The sequence below is a fragment of the Pteropus alecto genome, unplaced genomic scaffold (genome assembly GCF_000325575.1).
Source record: "Pteropus alecto unplaced genomic scaffold, ASM32557v1 scaffold164, whole genome shotgun sequence".
Lineage (NCBI taxonomy): Eukaryota > Metazoa > Chordata > Mammalia > Chiroptera > Pteropodidae > Pteropus > Pteropus alecto.
The window spans coordinates 24,889,596-24,910,722 of record NW_006439568.1 but is presented as its reverse complement, the minus strand read 5'-3'; the positions used below and the strand labels follow the sequence as shown (position 1 = coordinate 24,910,722).

At 40.9% G+C, this 21,127-nt stretch overlaps 1 protein-coding gene across 1 annotated transcript in view; it reads left to right on the top strand.

Moving 5' to 3' along the window:
• The window catches only part of SDC2 (syndecan 2), a 104,990-nt gene extending 86,529 nt beyond the window's left edge, over positions 1 to 18,461 (top strand). Inside the window, exons 2-5 of the mRNA XM_015592940.2 lie at positions 3,242 to 3,353; positions 10,401 to 10,534; positions 16,120 to 16,252; positions 17,203 to 18,461. Coding sequence (XP_015448426.1) covers positions 3,242 to 3,353; positions 10,401 to 10,534; positions 16,120 to 16,252; positions 17,203 to 17,366 — 543 coding nt within the window. The 3' untranslated portion in view covers positions 17,367 to 18,461. The remainder of the gene's footprint in view (positions 1 to 3,241; positions 3,354 to 10,400; positions 10,535 to 16,119; positions 16,253 to 17,202) is intronic.
• Positions 18,462 to 21,127: the final 2,666 nt, after the last annotated feature.

Genomic DNA, 21,127 nt, shown 5'->3' with positions numbered 1-21,127 from the left:
GACATCGCCTCACAGAATGGTCAGCCTCAAGTTAAGCAACCTCGTTACAAAATCCTATAGTCAGGCTGCAGTTCTGCACTCTGGGCTGTTCCTCTGAGCATTTCCTCCTGGTTATTGTCTCCCAGCGCTCTATCTCATTGAGCAAGAGAGTGTTCAGAGCGTGTCCTGCTTTATGAGGCAGACCACATTTGGCTAGGTGTAAAAGCAGTTGTCTTGAGTCAACCCTTTTCATAGCTTTTGAGAGATGCACATCTTGTCCCAAGGGAATGTTGCTCCATGATTCATTTCCCTCTCCAGGCATGTTAACTGCAAAAATCCTTTCAGCACAGTGTGGAGCCTTCACAAAAGGAATTTGTCACATTTGGAAAGATCATTTTTGTTTAAAGTAGACAGCAGAGGTATTCTTCGAGCATTGTCTGCTTCAGAGTGAAAAGGTCCTACTTGTTATTAAATTGGATTCTCTGGAAGGGTCTCGGTAATTCCTTCTGTGTGCTTGGTGCCCCTGACAGAGCAGGAGATGACAGTGAGTTTAACGTGAAATTATTTGCACCACCCTGGGTGATGGAGGAACAAATACTTTTAGCTGCCTTTAAGCACGTTAAACATCCTGTCAGTCCCCGGACCACCCTGGAGCCCTGCAAACCCAGAGTGGTCAAAAGCAAGCCAGCTTCTCTAGACATGCCCTGACCTCCACCCCAAGACTTGTATTCAGGCCTGACAGCTCCTGGTAAGGAGGTGGCTATCCTGGGGAAGTTGGGTGCTTGTCAGGCTACCCATTGTGACTGAGCTGTGAGGTGGCCAGAATCTCTGGGAGATGTTTCTGGCCCATCTGCCTGTTAGTTTGACACATGTTTCAGTCCAGACAACTGGGTAACCTAATGAAAAAAATTTAATTTACACACAAGGATTAAATATCTCGATGTTACCCATTCCTCATCAAACTTCTTTGACAGAGCCAAGAGGAAAATGAAAGTCATTCAAGAAATGTTAGGAAAAGGGAAGTGTGTTTCTAATATGTAAATGGAGTTTCTGTTATCTGCTTTTAAGATTCTAGGTTATTTAAGTGGATGCAATGCAAAATGTGTGGGCAGATGATCTCTCAGGTATAGAATTGGGAGATTTTTACTGTAGGAATCCCGGAGGTCATGTGACATGGATTAACTCTGAAAGCTACGTCAAAGGCTAGTTTGTTTTAGGTAATCTCAGTCAACAAATATTTATTTAGCATCTGTGCACCTAGAGGGACAGGGAGTACACAGCGGTCATTGAAGACCTGCCTTCAGTGAGTTGTTTTCGGCCAAGGGACAAGAGAAATACACATGAAACAGTTAAAAATTACTGTGACAGTTTATGTCTTACATGGTTCATATGCTGCAAAATCCAAAATAGTAGTTTGTCACTAGGGAACATATATGGACTGGAGAAATCAGAGCCTGTTTTGGAGTAGACAGGATTTTAGAGAAAAAGAGGGTCGTCCAGATGAAGTTCATAGGACAAAGGATCATACAAGCAGGACCGAGAATTGCTTTTAGGCGGGACCACATACAGTCCAAGCGGCATTAACTGAGCACCTACTACAGCCAGATACTGTGACTGTGGTGAGTTAGGTTGGATAAATGACGAATTGAGGCACAGTCCTTGCCTTCAAAGGAGCTATGAGTCTAATAGGGGTCAGTTAAATTGATTGTAGAGCTATGGAATGCAGGGCTCTTGATACAGTTCACAAGCTTTGGGAACTGCAGCCTGGAATGGTGCTAGCCTTGGAAACCAGTATAATGCACGGTGGCCTCAGATGACAAAGTTAACTCTGACCATTCTAGCAGAAGAATTCCAGCACGCTCTTGGCTCCAGGTGGTCATTCAATGCCTGCAAGCCAGCCCACGGGAAAATCAGCCCCTCAGGTTTCAGTTCTCAGAATGTGCCGGTGTGGTAGCCCAGACGAAATGGGTTCCCATGCTTTCCTGTGAGTTGACACTGAAGCCTGGTGGAGAATGTGGGCTCAGGTTTAAAATACTTCAGCCTCTCTAGCCAGCAACTGAAACTTGAGAGAATAAAGTGGTACTGTTATGAGGGCTGGACCCGTCTGTCCTCATAGGCTGGCTTCAGTCACAGCAACTGCTGGAACAGAAAGTTTTATTTTTAAGAGGAAATCTAATGAAAGCCAATGTAGGGAGGGAAATGTTTTTTTTTTTTTTTAATAATTCTTATTAGGAACAAACATTCCATTTGAATTTTAAAAATAGGACAATAATGACTGTTGCCTGTTTCCAAACACAAATATTGTTTAGAATCTCGGAGTCTGATTTATTTGTTTCTGGGCTTTCATGAGATATTAGTGGTAAAATATCAATTTACTGAAACCATTTGAAAAAAAATTATAGTCTACTTTACCTTCAATTCATATGTGTTACTCTTCTGGCAGGATTAGGTTGAATTTTAATACTAAAACTCTTATTGAAGTGCTAAGAAGCTGTGGAACTGGTATACTTAGTGAATGATCCCTCTCAATGTACAGGAGCGTGTGATTTGCTCTCACCAGTACTATCAAAAGTGCTTGTGCGGGTTTATCTGCATTTGTCATTAAGACCCTGCTAAGCCAATGAGCCGTAGAAGCAGGCTCACAGTGGGCTTTCGCTTTTGTCAGTTGAGCCTAGCAGGCACTGCCCCTTGCAGGGCGCCATGCCTGGCCTGTGCATGGATCCGGGCTGTGGCAGAAGCCCTGGGCTGCCTGGTGGCTGGGAGCTCTTGGCTGCAGTGATGAGCATGACCAAAGCTCTGAGCATGACCAGGCCTGCAAACATCTGGTGGGTGTTGATGGTAATGATTTAGCCTCAGCGCCGTCATATCTTTATATACAGACCCAATAAAGTCTTAAATGATTTCAATGTTTTGTAGTTTTCCCAGGCAGGGAGCTTCACAGTGACTTTGTGATAAAGAGAATGCCTGAGATGGCTTAAAACTACCACTGGGACCATTGAAATTCAGACAGAGTAAGCGTATGATAGGTGCTAGGTCTCTGAGCCACCCTAATTCTGCTGGATCAGGCTACGTAGTCTTCTTTCAGGCGTTCATGTGCGGTCAGCCCTTCCTGCACATCTGAGGAGGGGTAGGGCCGGAGATGGGAGTTCAGAGGAATGGAGGAGAGGGAAGGGTGGTCACCGTAGTGTAAACCTGAACAGTGAGACAAATAAGCATGTTTCTTAATCTCTCCATCCTGAATCCCTTCTCTTTCCTTTCCCAGAGGGCAGAGCTGACGTCTGATAAAGACATGTACCTGGACAACAGCTCCATTGAAGATGCTTCAGGAGTATATCCTATTGATGATGATGACTATGCCTCTGCGTCAGGCTCGGGTAAGTCTGGCTGCTTTCACACTCGCCTCCATTCTACATGCTTGTTCCCTCTCTCCTTCTCTCCTCTCCCTCTCTCCCTTCTCCCCGCCCCATCCCCGCCCCCACCACCACTTACCCCTCCTAGGACTTACTTCAGGGACACAGGCAGGTGCATAGTGGTTAACAGCATGCCCTTTGGAGTCAGAGTGCCTGGGTGTGAATTCTGCTCTCCGTCACCTAAGCCATGAGATCATAGAGAGTATTTAATTTGGCTGAACCTCCATCTCCTCAGTTATAGAATGGAAGCTTCTACCACATAGGCATGTTGTGAGGATTAAAGGGGTTGACACATCTATAGCTCTTGGAGTTTGCTGCTTGGCATGTAGTCAATGTTCTGTCAATATTAGCTTTTAACTTTATTATTAAGCCTTTCTCAGTGATGTCATGGAAATCATCCTTAAATAATCCCTCAAACACCAGTTTTATAAAACTGCCAACCCTATATTAAGGATTATCAATGAGACCAAGAAGAGTTATACTTTCTTACTCCTAGTGTATTGCTCAAAAATAGGAAGGAGAATGTAGCAGTCGAGTGAAATGATTGTACAGGGATATTCTCAACTCTCTTGGTGTATCAGTTATCTGTTGTCTCAATAATGATGTATAATAAACCACCCCAAAACATAGTGGCTAAAAAAAACAACAGTCATTTATTTAGCTCATTATTCTATGGGTTGGCAGTTTAGGCTGGGCTCCCACACACATCGGTAGTCAGCCGCAGGTAGGATATGCAGCTTTGCTGATCTTTGCTGGGCTCTGTCATAGCTCTGGGACAGCTGGGCAGACTTGGTTTTGGTCCACACGGTCTCTCATCCTCCAGTAGGCCAGCCATTGTTCTCAAGGAGAAGGCAGAGATCTCAAGAGAGCAGAAGTGTACAGAGCCTCCTAAAGCCTAGGCTTAGAACTAGCATAGCATCACTACCACATGTTATTGGTCGAAGCAAGTCATAAAGCTAGCTCACTTCTTAATGAAAGGAGCTACAAAATCGCATTGCGGAAGATGTGGATACGGGGGAATAAACGATTCTGGCTGTTTTTGCATTCTACCATACCTGGTAAATGTTTCACCTATGCCAGGTATGGCCCCCAAGAAGCTGAGAAAGAGGAAGAGTTTGTGCGTATATTTAATTAATGACTAAGTCAGGAATTTGATTAGCAGCATGCTAAGGAAGTCTTATCCGGGACATTTCTTGCTTTGAATTTTCATTGTAGATTCAATAAATGGTAATAGTTATGCTCAACATAGATGTCTGACAGGTTGTCCTGGGCTTCAGAGTGACCCAGAACAAATAAAAATCCACTGTATCTTTGGTAGAGATCTGGCTATATGAGAGTGAGTGCTTTAAGTTAGAAAATGGCAAGTCTGAGAAAAACAAGAGAGGTGGTGGCTGACCTAGTAACGGTGAGCTTACAGTACAATCCTAATGCAAAAATAGCCCTAGTTATTCTTGGGAGAGTGATATATATCACACATGCAGATTGAGTGTGAAAAGACTGGTTCTCCATAGCCCACAACTCTATTAATATATTTCACTCATGGCACCTCTTTTTTTTCTTTAGCACCTCAAAAGTGCTTTGTAACAGTCTTCTTCAAAATGTCCCAAGACATAATAAATATGGATACTTTTTTGTCCCCATTTCACAGGTCTTAGAATCTAAGAGTTGTTAGAGACCTGTAGCTATTGTCCAAACCATTTTGCTGATTTCTGCCAAGAATGTCCTTAAGTTTATTATGAGAAAGAAGGTACATAGTCCTGTCCCTTTGCCGATCTCCTCTCCTCCTATCCAGATGAAAAGGGTTTGGAGTGGGTCAGTCGAAATCCTAAACCCACTCACCAGATGGATTAAGCTGGTGCTTAAATGTATGCTGCCATTACGGCTGCCTTGGCTCCAGCCTTGGGCAGATCATTGTTGCAAAGAAGTGCATCATTCGGGACCTTGGAAAGCTCCTTGCACTGCACAGAGGATGTTAATTTTCAGCTTAAAGGTAGTAGAAGTTGTAGCTAAAGTCTGCAAAGCACTTACTGTGTGTCAGGTGCTGTTCCTATCCTTTTAACATCTGTATAAGGACAGCTCTATTACTGTCTCCATTTTTCACGTGAAAAAACCTGAGGCACAGAGAGATTACGTAGCTTGCGTCAGATCACGCTGCTAGAAAGTAATGGAGCTGTGATGGAGAGCAGGGAGGTGGACTGGAGAGCGTGTTCTCAACCACTGCTTTGCTGTGCTGCCTCCGTGTGTCATAAAACCCCACTCTGGAATTAGGAGACCCTGCCTCGATGATGGCCAGTCTCAGCTGGAAACTGGGCTACTTTAGGGCGTTGGCCAGTGTTACCTTCGTCTTCACTTCTATCAAGTTATCCAGTGGGAAAGCAAATGGACTGGAAAAAAATGGCTGAAGTTCCAGGGGATACTTCCCACGTGAGGAGGTGGGGCCGAGCTATGTATGTGTACTAAAATAGGCATTTGCAAATATGAAAACTTCAGCCATTCACTTAAACATTTCAAAGGCATTTGCTGTGTGCCAGATACTATGCCATGTTCTTGGGACACAGGGATAAGAAAGACTTGGTCCCTGTCCTCAAGGAACCAAGAGTCTGACGACAGAAATATAGAAATGAGAAAAAATAATTGTAACAGCATGTCATGGGTGACATAACGTAGGAAAGTGCTATACATCAAACATTTAGGTGTTAAATGGTTAAATGGCCCTGGTTCAAGATGGTGTATTGAACATACATGCCTTTCAATGCCCATCTACACTGACAGTAAAGGATCTGGGCCTTTGTAATAGAGGAGACAAAGGCCACCATGTTTTTAAAGCTGGGAAGCAGATTGGGTAGTGATAAGAGACTTGACAGATAAGCTGAGTTAGCCAGCAGCGGCGGTAGGGGCAGGGAGCCAAGAAGCAGCCCACTGAACACAGCAGAGTCCCCTTGAGGCCCAGGAACTGGTGGCCCTAGGCGGAAGGTGGAAGTGCTACTAAACTCAGGATGATTGGTTGAAAGTCTATTTTAAAAGCAAGTACATTCCCTGATTTCTTCCCACCATAATGCAGCAGAGGGACTCATGCTCCCAATCTAAGAAGAAAACTGGAGGCTTATTATCTGGAGAGGATAAAACAGAGGGTCTTTGGGCTGGAAGTGTACCGGGCACAGATGGGGCTGGAGGTACCAAATTGAAAACAGGGAGAGCAAGTTCTTGGACTGAGTTATTTAATGCTGAGCTATTCCCAGTTTCCTTCTCCCAGTCAGTTCTGGCCTTTACCCTCTCTGGGTAACTGGATCAACTCGAAGGAAACAACTCCGTAATACTGGCATTGGGAGCTTGCCAGCCACACACACAGCTCCGTCTTAGCTGATGACGTCCACATTCGTCAGACCTCTCCTGCGTGCTCCGAGCTTCCGGTCAGCTTTTTGTTGTTTCCCATTTGGTGGTGAGAAGACTACCAAGGCTCCCCGGGCATTTATGGAAAAATTTGTAAAAAAAAAAAAAAAGTAGAGACCTCCCCACACTCCAAAATGGAGAGAGGACAGAAACAGAGAGAAGAGAACTCACAGAAAAAAATGTATTACATTTGGAGAGATAGGACGATGTTTTCATGGTGAAACTAGAAGAGAGTACTATTAAAAAGGAGCACTCCGAGAGCTCAGGAGAGTCCTCAGAGAGTGGAGCTATTGTGTCAGAAATGAAAAACTGAGAAGATGAGAAGATACAAAAGATGTTTGTTCATTTATTCAATAAGTTTTTATAAACACCTACCACATGGGAGAACAGATACCATTCCAGGTGCTAGGAACACATCAATATCAGTAAATAAAAATCTTAACAATGCTTTCTCTGATCATAGAATAATTTTATTTATTCCTTTCTGTATTTACATGTTTTGAAATTTCATCCGTGAAAATGTATTCCTTTTTTTTGTTGACATGTAATCTTTTTATAAGTAGAAGAAAATGCTATTTTCTAAAAAAAGAAGAGATTCGGTGAACAGTGAGAACATAGAGAAAGAAACAGCTCCACGATGAAGATGCTGGTCTGGCCAAGATAGTGTCAGCAGGAGTTTCCCAGATGGAAGCAGGCTCTGGGCTCCGGGGTAGCCCGGATGTCTCAGGCAGAGAGGACGGTAGAGCTGAAAGTCAAGGATGAGGGAAATGTGGTCAGTGGGGCTCCCGGGTTTCTGGTTTGGGCAAGAGGGCCAGTCTTTTTGCTAAAGGTAATAAATATGGCCAAAGAGCTGCCTGCGGCAGGCAGACCACTCCTCTGTCTCTAACTTCAGGAGCACTGGCTTCAGGGAATTTTTTCCTTTATAGAATCTCTCTCTCTCTCAACAGATTCTCCACACCCCTCGTTTGGTGATTCATGTTTGGAACTGTTGTGACAAGGGGCTCTTGAAAGCCCTTAATGGGAAATTTTTTTATTTCTCGTTGAAATTTTTTTTGTAAGAAAATGATTCATCGTAGGAGCAAATCAAGCATATTATATGTAAAAGTTTGAAGGAAAACTAAGTAAGCTGATAGAAAAGAGCACTGTATTTCTGGAGCCATCATTATTAATGACATATTTACATAACGTGTAAAGAATGTTTTCAAATATATATCACATTTGCACCTCTGGGAGTTAGTTATTGTTTTCCCCATTTTACAGATGAAGAAACTAAGACTCAAACATTGCTTGCCTTAGATCACAGAGTTAATAAATGCCAGAACCAGTACTAAGTTTGTTAGTTTGTTTGTTAATGCCAAATCCCATATTTATTCCAATATTTACCCTGCCCTTTCTTCTCTGTATAATGAGTGTACATGCTGAAATTAAAAGAGACAGTTGATTATTAAAATATTAAAAAATGAACTGTAGTCATAGCTATTGTACTGTTTCCAGCATGTTACCTCTTACTTTTCAAACCACTTATGTCATTTACATGATTCTGTGAGGAGGAATTTGGAGGTATTCCATCCTTTGTTCCTGTCTGAGGAAACAGGATAGTTGAGTTATAGAGTTTGAGTTTATTTGAGTTGCTACAAATTTGACAAATGATAAACTTTAAAAGAATGTCATATTTGAATATCAGAAATTCTCAAATGTTATTGTGGTTAAAGGTAAAAAAAAAAAAAAAAAGTGCCCAGATGGCCGTTGGTGGTTAGTCACTTGTTGAACAAATACTGGATCAGAGCCTGCATGTGCTAGCAAATACTGGATCAGAGCCTGCATGTGCTAGGGACTCTGTTAGGCACTCGGGGAACAGACCAGATGCAATCCCTTGGCCTTATAGAGCCTCCAGTCCAGTAGCAGAGACTTTATTCAATAGTTATACAGATAAATGCATCATTACAAACTTGTGATAAATGCAATTAGGGTAAGAAAGGTGGTTCTAAAAATGCATTTAACAGAAGACTCTGACTTCATGTGGAAGGCAGGCCTTTCCTGAGAATGACTTTTGCGCTGAGGTCCAGAGGTGAGGAATTAACAAGGCTTGCCTTCTGGCACAAGATGAGGGGACCACAGCTGGACCATAGGGGACGACAGGGAAAACGTTGCTCAAGGAAGCTGGAAAGGTAGGCAAGGGTGGGCTTTAGGCATTTTCTATCTGAAAAGCAGTAGAGAGCCATTGTCATAGTTTTAAGCAGGAAGATGATGGGGTCACAGCCAGTTTGTGGACAGTGGGCTGAAAGGCTCTTGGGAAGAGGGTAGTTATGTTGGTGCACGGAAGGACTATGGTGGCCTGGGTCGGGGCGGTGGCCCTGGAACTGTAGAAAGATGTTAGAGTGGAGAGGTGTTAAGAAGGTACAATCGAGAGAACTGGGTGATGGGTTTGATGGCAGTAAGGAAGAGGAAGTCAGGGTTGTGGTTTATAGGAAATGGAGGGATCCATTTAGTGCGGGGTAACACCAGGCTTACCGGGGGGAGGGAGAGCAATGATGATTTCTATTTGGGACATGGTAGAGATATATAGTACCTTGGAGTCATTCGAGTGAGAATGTCAAGTAGGCCAGTGGATATATAGGTCTGAATTTCCGAGGAGTGGTATAAACTAATATATAAGCTTAGGTTTCATTTGTATATAGGTGGTAATCGAAGCCATGTTCGTGGGTAAGATAAAAAATGTAGAGTAAGAAGAAGCCTAGGGCTGAATCTTAAGGAATTCTTGATATTTTGTGTCCAGGTAGAAGAGAATGATCCTGCAAAGAAGATTGAGAAATAGCCAGAGAGATGAGGGGAAAAGCATGCAGTCAGAGTCATAGAAATCCAGACAGTGTATCAAGAAGGAGATAATGGTTGACAAGTGTCCAGTGGTGCAGGGAGGTTCCACAGATGAGGACCACTCTAGAAAATGCCATCGGATCTAGCAATGTGAAGGACATTGTGCACCCACTTAACAAAATGGTACCAGTAGTGTGACGACAGGGAAAATCTGACGAGAGTGAGTAGAGCAGAGACTAGAGTAGACGGTGAGGAAATGAGCCAGTGAGAACCCACAGCGGCACTGGAAAAGGGGAGCAGCAGCTCCATCAGAGATGGGGTCAGCTGTGGGAGAGTCTTCCTTTTTCCCTTGTTTCATGTTTTAAAATAGAAACTGTAGCATGTAGAAGGGAAGAAATCTCATTGAGCAGGAGAGACTGATCACTGCAGCCAACTTCCAGATGGGCTACTTCAGAGTGTTCAAGACAGTAAAAGTATTTTTAAAAATTGCCATGCTACCCACATATCCACTTCGAAATTACTTCTTCATTTCAATGAAGACTGCCGAATTCTTTTTTTTAATTAATTAATCAATTAATTAATTAAATTATTTTAGGCAAGGCAACCCTTGGTCAACCTCGCAGATTGCAAGGACCTTGTCAGCTTACAATCCCTTATTTTTTACTTTTTTACGCCTACACCACTGAATTCTTGATTAGCAGATATTTTGAAAGAACATGGCTCTGTCAGTGTCAGCCTTAGACAGTGTTGTCTGATAATGTGGAAATGTGATTCATGTACTCAGCTCACCTTTGCTTCCTTTTTCAGGAGCTGATGAGGATGTAGAGAGTCCTGAGCTGACAACATCTCGACCGCTTCCAAAGATGCCGTTCACTAGTGCTGTTCCAAAAGCAGAAACCACGACGCTGAAGATACAGAACAAGGTACCTGCTCAGACGAAGGTGTGTTTTGTTTTTCATCTCATTACCAGGTTACTATAAATGTTCCTTTATTTAATTATCCAAGAATGGTTCTTTTAAGAAGCCTCATTTAACAATATATGAGGACAAATGTTTTTTTCATTATATTATTTAAAGGGCTGTTACTTAGTCTTGATGTTTTGACATTTACCCACCTACTTTGTTGTGTGTTAAATAGACTTTGTTTTTTAGAGCAGTTTCAGATTCATAGCAAAATTGAGTGGAAAGTACAGAGAGTTCCCATATATCCCTGCCCCCACATATGCACAGCCTCCCCCGATATCAACACCCTGCACCAGAGTGGTACATTTGTTATAATCAAAGAACCTACATTGACATGTCGTTATCACCTAAAGTCCATAGTTTATGTTAGGGTTCACTCCTGGTGTTGTCATTTTGTGGGTTCTGACGAACATATAATGACATACCCATCATTATGGAATCATACAGAACAGTTTTACTGCCTAAAAGTCTTCTCTGCTCTGTCCATTCATCCCTCCCTTGTGTCCTCTGAGCCCCTGGCAACCACTGATCTTTTTGCTGTCTCCATAGTAGTACCTTTTCCAGAACATCATATGGTTGGAATCATACAATGTATAGCCTTTCACACTGGCTTCATTCATCTAGTGATGTGCATTTGAGGTTCCCCCGTGTCTTTTCATGGCTTTGCAGCTCATTCTACGTACCACTTTTATCACTCAGGCCTAGCTTATATATGAATATTCTTTACAGAGTGCTCCTTTTTAAAAAAAAAAAAATTATTTAAGTTAGGTTCAAGTATACAGTACATTAGTTAGACATCTATAAGGGTGCTCCTTCTTAAGGAACACACAGACAAGTTAAGAGGAAAAACCTTTTCCATTTATTGTGCTCAAGCCGAGAAAATTTGTTTTCATTTCTTAAAGAATTTGTTCTGAGTTAAAACCATTGTGAACTTCAGATGAAATAGGTTATGGAATGAGGAGATTCCAGATACTGGTCACAATATGTTTTTCTTAAAGTCTCTACTGCCCACCATCAGTGGTATATGAACTCTGACCTCTTTCAATGATAATGATGAATCTGAGTACATCTCTCTATATTTATTTTGAGAGCTGACTTAGTAAGAAATAATGCTTTTGGCCTTAGAGCAAAACTACTAGCTTATGAAACCCATGAGACGTGTGATTTTGGCCCTAACATTATATGGCAATTAGCTGACCACCCACTACTAGGTAAGCTGTATAAGCTGTAAAATGAATATTAAAAGTCTGAAGAAGGCCTAAGTTATTCAAACCCTGGATCTGATCAAGTTTCTGAGCTTCTCTGAGCCCACTCCTCATGGATCATTGAGGAAATTAAATATGAGGGTGGGTAATGTGGCCCCTATGACCTGGTGAACACTCTGTGAACCTTAACTGAGTTTGGTTAGAGCACTTGAGACCAAGACAACTTCCAGATGAGCGTGTGTAATAACTTTAGTGGTAGACTTTGTAGACAGTCCAGGGGAGCATGCTGCTTACAGAAACTAAGAAACACAAGTGTCTCTTTTTGGAGCTCACCCATCTATGGTTATAAATGAGGTGCTGCTAAGCTTCAGTAGCAGATAGGATGTGGAAGGTTGTGTCATGAAGGTAGTGACAGGAATTCTCTGGAGTAAGATGTGCCTCTCTGCGGGCAGGAACACAGGCAGGCTTCCTGCCTTTCATTTTTGTGATCTCACTAGAGTGCCTTTGTCCTCCAGTGCCCTCCCCCACAACTCTCCCCCACCACCGTCCTCCTTCCTCTGTCCTCCCAGTGTCTGTGAAGAGAATGGTGAATGACTCAGCTGGATGGGTGTCTGCAGATATGCAGAAGCCAGGTCAACCCTCTCCAGACTGGAGTATTCTCTGTAGGAGTAAGAAGGGTCAGTTAACTGTTAGTAGCTGACTGACTTCACAGGCCAGGTGATAGGGAAGAAAGGAGAAGCACTGTGAGCACAGAGGCAGACATACGTGGCATGTGCCAGTCCACGCATGGTAGCTGCTCCATAAATGTATCAAGTTGAATGAATGAAAGAAAGAAGGGCAAGGGGACACATGAAAAGTAACAGGTGCATTTGATGGTAGGATGGCCGACCACCTCCGAGCATATGGCCGTAATTATCCAGTATGGCTGCTGAAGATGCATTTGGCTTTACCACATTTTTATTTGACTGTTTGTCACGACTGAATCTCTTGAAGTCAGTGACCATTTGGGCTCACTTGCTAGAGGTAACAGTTTTGGCTTTCAGTGATAAAAAGTAGTATCCTAAACCAAACCTAATCTGATGTAGAGTTTTGGTCAGTTCATAGCAATGGATTAAAAATTGAGTTAAGTTTTTTAAAATGGCTTTAAGGAAATTTAAGATCTCCAAACATTTTAATATATTTATATTCCTAGTATCATTTGTGTTCAATGTCATAATAAAATTTCATTCATTCATAGGAGATTTGAGTGTTACTCGTTGTGTCAAATACTGTTCTAAGTACTGATAATTGATAATATTGATAATGAATATTAATAATAGTGATTAAATTTCCTATTTTGTAGTTACATGGCACAGCTAAATTAAACATTGCCTCTAGGATACCATTAATGTAGACTTTACTTTTGAATGGGTCTCAAAGTGGCATTAATGTCACCGTTATAGATAGTCTGTCTAGTTTTTTATAAATTTATGTGACAAAAAAATAAAAAGGACAGTTATTTGTTCATGCAGAGCATTGCTCTTAATTTTTTACTTCCATTACATTCTCATGGCATTTAAACAACCAGATGTGGATGTGACAGGTCTTTAATTGGCTTCATTTAATCATCTCTGCTGCCTTTTTGTACTTTCATTTTGCACGTATATACTAGAGTTAAGATATTTCAGATTCGTTCTCTACTCTGGAAAGAATTCTTCTTAGTCAGGCCCCTGCTTCCATACAATAAAACTTTCCAGTTTAAAGAATGAATGTTCCATCCAGAGCACCCGGAGCTGTGCACTGATGGACCATTCCTCTGAGTACACAGTGACTCCAGCTCTTAGAGACCTCTTGTCTCCACACTCAGACCCGTGGGATGCAAGCTGCTTCTTGGCTGCTGGATTGGAAGCTGAGTTAGGGGGAACTGAAGTGTAACCTCTCTCAAATGATTTTAGAGACTCAAAAAACCTGAGGGGGAATCACTTCATCATAAGAGCGGTAGTTAAGTTGAACTCAGTCTCTAATATCATAGTAGATACTGTGTGTCCATTTCACTTGCCTCCAGAATGCGCTTACCTCCTTCCCTAGCCACAAACCTGGGAATCCACCTTTCTGAGTTTTCTCTTCCCTTTCCTAACCTGTAGTAGCAGCGCTAACAAGCAATGAAAAGGTTTCTGATTAGTACCCAGATAATCCATTCTCTTATCTGTTGAGTTGTCTGTCCTTCTGTCAGGCAGCCAATTAGTGATGGGATTTCCATGAGAAGAATGGAGAAAACTCAAGCAGAATAAATACTACCACTAAGCTTCCCTCTTCTGCTTTACTTTGGTACATTAAGGCCTGGGAAGACCTTTCATATTTTCTCTCACAATAATGCAAGAGGATAGTAGAATTTGGGGGACATTCTGTACAGCTGTGAAATGATAATTTTTTCCATGGCCTCTGCTTTTTGAAAGTCACAGCATGTTGAGGTTTCAGTGAGTACAGGGTTTCCTGCAACTTGGGAAGGTAAGACACTGTATCACTCTTTATTACATACTGTCTTCAGTGAAAACTTAGTGCTCTGTTCACTGAGGCCAGGACCCATTGACCTTACATACTCTGGAGTTCAAATGGATCTACCTGTTCTAGCTTATAGTCCTTTCTAGAAATGCCCGTGATTTTAAGACACCCCAGGGAGGTGAGATCTTTTCTTGTTATTTAACCGTCTACAGGTAGCAGGCTGCCATATTGGATGAACTCTGGCCTTCGGAAAGCAATCAGTCACTTAACTGGGCCACAGCTTAGAGTCCTAATAAAGATGGTTGGCTGTTCTGGGAAAGAATAGTAGAGCTAACGGGATTATTGTCTACAGTAATAGCCCAATGCAGTTGACAGTTTGTCATTAGTGCTGTTGACCAACAAGAACTTAAGGCTCATAGAGAATAGGCAATGCATTTGAGCTGAATTTCTCTAATCTAGTGGATCTCAAACCATAGAGTTATCTGAAGAGCTTTAAAAAACAACAACAAAAATCAGTGGTAGCTTCCCCATCGCAGACCAATTGAAACAGAATGTCTAATGGTAGGGCTTGCCTTTTTTTTTTTTTTTTTTCAATTTTCAAGTTTCATTGTAACTGCAGGTGACTCACAAGATGGCCAGTGTTGGAACTGGATGTTACAAAGCCAATAGATGATTTATGTGCTGGTGTGGTAGACTATAATACAGGGGACTTTAGAGAGGCGAAAGACAAGGGAGGGCTTTGTCAAGGACAAATGGACAATGAAAGAAATGAAAAATTTGGGTTGGAGTTAGGTGAAATGCAGGAACCAGGGTACAGATTTTAAGATCAATCTTGGTAAATAAGTGCAAATAGAAATGGCCCGCAGGGTTTCCTGCTGGGGGTTGGGCTGGGGGCAAGACCAGAAACTGCCACACTTATGAAGTTGCTGTAAGAAAAGTGCTTGGCTATGATGTGATAAAGACCTCAACAAGGCCATGGAAATGAGACTCCAAGGAAGGAACTCAGATTGAGAGATTGGGGAAGGCAGATTGACAGGATTGTGATACTGTTTGGAATGTGCAAAAACAGTCACTTTGGGGGCCAAAAGAATTGTTGGTACCATTAATGGAACAGAAGACAGAGTTGATCTGATTTGGTGCCACGGCCAAGGGCAGTGTCCTGTAGGCTGCTGGGTAGATGATAATGATGCTGAGTTATGTTGTTAGATTTATATTAGGGAATTATAGACTACCCAGGAGCCTGAGATTGTCTTTCATTGGATAAAGAAACTGAGGTCCAGAAAAGTGTATGACTCAATCAGGGTCACACAGGAGCTACTTGCAGAACCCAGGTCCCCTGAAATTCCAATTTAGGGTTTTCTGAAGGTGAAAGAGTGCTAACTAAAGGGGAGGATTACAGAGTAAGTGTAGGGGCCTGCTCCCCATATGGTGGGATCAGGAAGAACCACTGGAGAACACCTAGAAGGAACGCTTAAAAGAAAGCTGTCATCACAGCGCCCAGTGTAGCAAAGAGGTGAAGGAGTAAGGAGGATTGGGACAGGTTGAAGCAGACAGAGAGAAATGGAAGCCTGAAGTCAGAGGAGTGGTGAGAAAGTAGAGATCCTATGAAATGCCAAATAAAACAATCTAACTGTGTTATTTAAGCTTATTATGAACTCACTGTCCATCTTGCCTGTACATGTGACGGGTATTATATAAAACCATAAACTACATGGGTTTATCATCGGACTCACCCCTAATCACACAAACCGATGATTATTCCAGTTATTTCCTAAATTTGTTGTTTGAAAAAAAAAAAAAAACTTTGAAATATACTTTTCTATTCTTTTTAGCACATTATACAAAAACCTATACAATCTTTCCCTTTGTCCATACCAGTCACCTGAAGAAATCGATGAGAAAGTTCACCCCTCTGACTCAGAAAGAAAAGTGGAACCAGCTGAAGAGGGTCCAAATGTGTATACTGAGAAGCACCCAGACAATCTCTTTAAAAGAACGGAAGTCCTGGCAGGTGAGTATCCTAGTGTAGGAGTCAGGTGAAAGGGTCCTTAAATAGGCCTCTGTGTTTGTCTAAGTGAGATTTGGAGATGCAGGCAAAGCTTGCTGGATGTCACTTTTCTAATGAAAGCAGTCTGGGGGCCGGGGGATCTCATTCCAGAATGAAAGGCAGGAGTTAGGGAAGTGTTGTCTCTATTTTCTGTCTGCTTGGTCACCCCACCCCCTGGCCAGCCATTTTGGCGGCAGAGGGGGCGGGGAGCGGAATCAAGATCTGAATTTGTCCCGAACAACTGGATGTGGTGGGTAGGAGAATGTGAAAATCAACCAGTCTTATTCCAAGCCATTCTGACTTTAAAATAAATTTAAGAGAAGGAAAAGTTCTTCAGAGGGAAGGCAGTTGACACAAATAGCACCCAAGGCATATTAAGGATGTTCTCTAATTGTAACTTACCTGATGAAAGTATTAATATTTGATTTTAAAGGGGGAAGATTTGCAAGATTTAAGAACACTTAATCCTTGAAAGGATAATCCCAACTCCCAAGTCTAGAAAAAAATTTGCATGCTTTTTTCCTATTTAGTCTTATAAAATTTAAGTCAGTTATATCATGTTTTGTGTTTTTATTGAAAAAGCAATTAGCAAATTAGACTTTAAAGTGTGAGTACTGAAAAGACTAAAAAATTTTAAAGTATGGAATAATTAGTTGAGCTCACAGCCAGATTTTTCTTATTTAGGCTTTTGGATGGTATTATTAATACTAATCAAAGAAAGTATCGTACCTTTCTGAGGAGTGTCAGATTTGCACAATTGCCTGGTTGCTTCATCGAATCCAGCTTTAAATTTTGGGAGGACGTGTTAAATTAAGCCTTTTATAAAAGTGTTGTAAAGAGATTGGGTTTGACAAAGCTGTTTCTGCAACTGTTGAATTCTTTCTAAAAGTAATCTCCCTTTTGGTGTGTTTCAGCTGTCATTGCTGGTGGAGTTATCGGCTTTCTCTTTGCAATTTTCCTCATCCTGCTGTTGGTGTATCGCATGAGAAAGAAGGATGAAGGAAGTTATGACCTTGGAGAGCGCAAACCATCCAGTGCTGCTTATCAGAAGGCACCTACTAAGGAGTTTTATGCGTGAAACTCCCACTTAGTGTCTCTATTTGTGAGATCACTGAACTTTTAAAAATAAAGCTTTTGCATAGAATAATGAAGATCTTTGTTTTTGTTTTTTTCATTAAAGAGCCATTCTGGCACTTTAATGATAAAATCCCATTGTATTTAAAACTTTTCATGTATTTCTTTAGAACAACATAAAATTAAAACTTAACATCTGCGTGTTCTGTGAATAGCAGTGGCAAAATATTATGTTATGAAAATTCTCAACGCTCATGGAATCAGTTTAAACCTTTATGCGCAAATATGAAGTGACTGTTTTTATTCAATGGTTCAAAGATGAAAAGCTGTTTAATTTGTATCAGCATGTCTCGGATTAACCTTACCAAGTTGGTCTTTGTTAATTTATCTGTTGTTCCTCTCTTCTCCTCTGCTCTCCTCTCTTGTCCCTGGAAAACAAAACAAAACTCTATGCCTTTTGTAGCTGTTACGGTGCAATTTGTCTTTGGATAATTCAGATAATGGTAATTTAGTGTATATGTGATTTTCAAATATGTAAACTTTAACCTCCTCTTTGTATAAATTTTTAAGTGTCAGACTATCCATTTTACACTTGCTTTGTTTTTCATTACCTGTAGCTTCAGGCAGATTTGCAACAGCAAATTAATGTGTAAAATTGGATTGTTACCAGAAAACTGTTTAGTCATATGTATCTAATCAGATCTTCTTTTGGGAAGATTTGATGTGAGTTACTGACAAGCCTCAGCAAACCCAAAGATGCTAACAGTATTTTAAGAAGTTGCTGCAGATTCCTTTGGCCACTGTTTTTGTTAATTTCTTGCAATTTGAAGGTACGAGTAGGGGTTTAAGGAAAAATCAGTTTTTGTTCTTCAAAATGCATTTAAGTTGTAAACGTCTTTTTAAGCCTTTGAAGTGCCTATGATTCTATGTAACTCGTCACAGACTGGTGTTAATGAGTATATATAACAGTTAAAAAAAGTGGGTATTTTATAAGCACAGACAATTCTAATGGTAACTTTTGTAGTCTTATGAATAGACATAAATTGTAATTTGGGAACATAAAAACTACTGAATAAATCATGTGGCCTAATATTTAAAATGTCACTGTTATAAATTTTGTACATTTTGATCAAATGTACATCTCCCCTTTGCTAATGACCGTCTGCTCTCAAGGATGACATGGGTTTGATTTCTGAGTGTTTCACAGTGCCTGTAAATCAAAACCAAAGAGCTCATCATTGAGGCTGTTCCAGATTCATTCCAAATTGGCCAGAGGAACTCTGAATGTATGGTCCTGTGTGTGTTGGGCTATAGATCTTGGGAAAGTGCCAGGGTGGGAATTGTGAAGTCTGCAACCTTAATAGGAGAGCTGACGGCAATATTGAGACAGATGTCTGCTTTTGCAAACAACTTTTAGGGCTATAAGTTCCAAAGAACTAAAGGGGGGCTTTCCTGGTGTCAGTATCTATAAGGTTCAATTTTATAGGTCGATTTACCTTTGAAACTGTGCTCCAAATCTCTCCTGAAGCTTAACCGAAGAACTAATAGAGGGGATTCCATAGTTCACACTACAGGGGAGGAGAGGCGGGCAGGGAGCCTCAATGCATTAAAAGGAGGGCCTCACTGCTTAGCATCGAATTGGCTGGCAAGCAGTGATGCCTGAGGAGGAGATGGGAGGGTGAGGATACCCTGCCTGGGTACTCCTTTCTAACTGAACATTTCCTTTTTCTCTTTTACCATTAATTTTGTTTTAAATTGTGAGCCACTAAAGTAGGAAGAAGACAGCAAAAATAGCAACCTTTCCAACATATAGTTTACTTTTAATAAAATAGGAATATTTCATTTAGAGAACAGTTCCTGGAATAGCCATAGAACTCATTTAAAAAAAAATTTAAAGCAACACTTGGAACAGTGTTTACTTAAATTCTTCATGGCCTTAATTCTCAGATTCCTGCCCCATCACTTCTAGAATCATTCTACTTCGGAGTGATTAAAAGGAAGCGATAGTACCTTCTAAAGCTGCATGATGCCCCTCAGTTACAGAGGTTAAGAATGTAGCGGGCATACCTCTAACAGTACAAAGCGTAGTGAAATTCAGTTCGTAGAATAACAACTGCTTGGAATATCCATGCCAGGAAAAGAAAATTTCTGGCAAATATTTTGTCACTGCTGTAAAGCAAAATATTTGTTAAAGTGCCAAAATAAAGTCTGTCATGCTGAAAGTAAAAAAGTCATTGTATAGACTGACATCCAGTTTTCTTCAACTGTATGTTTTCTGCCTAGTTTTATTTTACTTTCAAGATGCAGTAAATAGTGCTATAAAAAGTGTTAGTTACGATTACTGAGTTTGGGAAAATTTTGGTCAACTACAAATGGTTAAAGCCAATGTGAAATGTTCCTGTTTCCTTAACTACATGTAAATAATTTCCTTTGTGTGAATTTGGCTTTGTGTTTGAGAGACCTGCAATATTCAAACTGTCCCATTTTTTTAGCGTATGGTGGGAAATGGGATGAGCTCATGTTTCTTGAAAAGTTTCCACTGCAAGCGCATGAGTATCTAAACTTCAGGATTAGAACCTGGTTAATAAAATCAAATTTAGGTTGGACAAATTTGCAGAAATTGCCATCTGTTAATGTCAAAAGTTAATAGTTTCAGATCAAATGTTTAGTGAATTGGTATTTTGATAATGCACTTCTTTTTTTGCAAATTAGACAAAATGCACTTGCTTATTAAGGATGTAGTATTGTTTAGGAGACTAAGCTAAATAAGAACATAATTGCCTTACTCTGGTTGCCTTAAAGAGCTAAAATGTTCTACAAATGGTGGTGGTTCCTACTAAAACAGGTGCAAAAATGACATAGTTTTTAGGAGCTTATTTCTTCGCTATCTTAGACATTTTGAAACCTTAAAATTTTTGAGCTAGCAAAAATATAAAACTAAAAATGTTGCAGGATCAATTTTATAAATAGGATCTTCTTTACAGCTTTATTGTAATTATATATTGGGATGGTAGAAAAATCTACTAGTACATTTGGTTCAAAGAGGCAGTGACATTAAGGTACACAATCTAGGACTTGAGTTTCTAAGCTTCTGGCAGACAACAATGAGACCCTAAGAGGTTTCCAATTAAAATTCATCGAGCCAGATGACAAATGGAGTAGTCTGCATTGAGTAATCACTAAGGTTTTTCTTAAGTGCTAAGATTTTATGACAGTAGTAAAATTTGAGATTTGTCCATTTTCCAGGGACTTAGATTTAGCTGACAGAGAAAACAAGGGGACAGTGGTACAAGAGGTTGAATAAGAGGGCTGAGGAGTAAAATTGCCTCCTAACTGGTCGTCTTCCATTTTTGTTCTCTTATATTTTATTCCCCTCAAGGAAGCTAGGCTAATCTCTATGATATAAATTGTATCATTCCCCTCCGTGGCTCCTGTAGCACCTAGAATAAAGTCCTGACTCCTTACACTTGTCCTCAAGATCTTCAAGAACTGACCACTGGACGTGCATGAAGAGAAGACGTAGTGTGGGTAGCATGCCAGTGAGGAAGTCATTGTTACCTAGGACAGAAGCGATGGCAGGCTGACCTAACATGATTATAATAAAGACAGAAGACTAGAAAGGGATTGTTTGGGAAAGTAGGTAAACAGGTCTTGCTAAAAGGTTGGAGGAGTAGTAAATAAAGAAAACAAAGTTGACATCTTATTTTTGGCTGAGCTGCGTGAGTCATATTGAGAAAGGGAATATCAGGGAGTTGGCTGATAAAA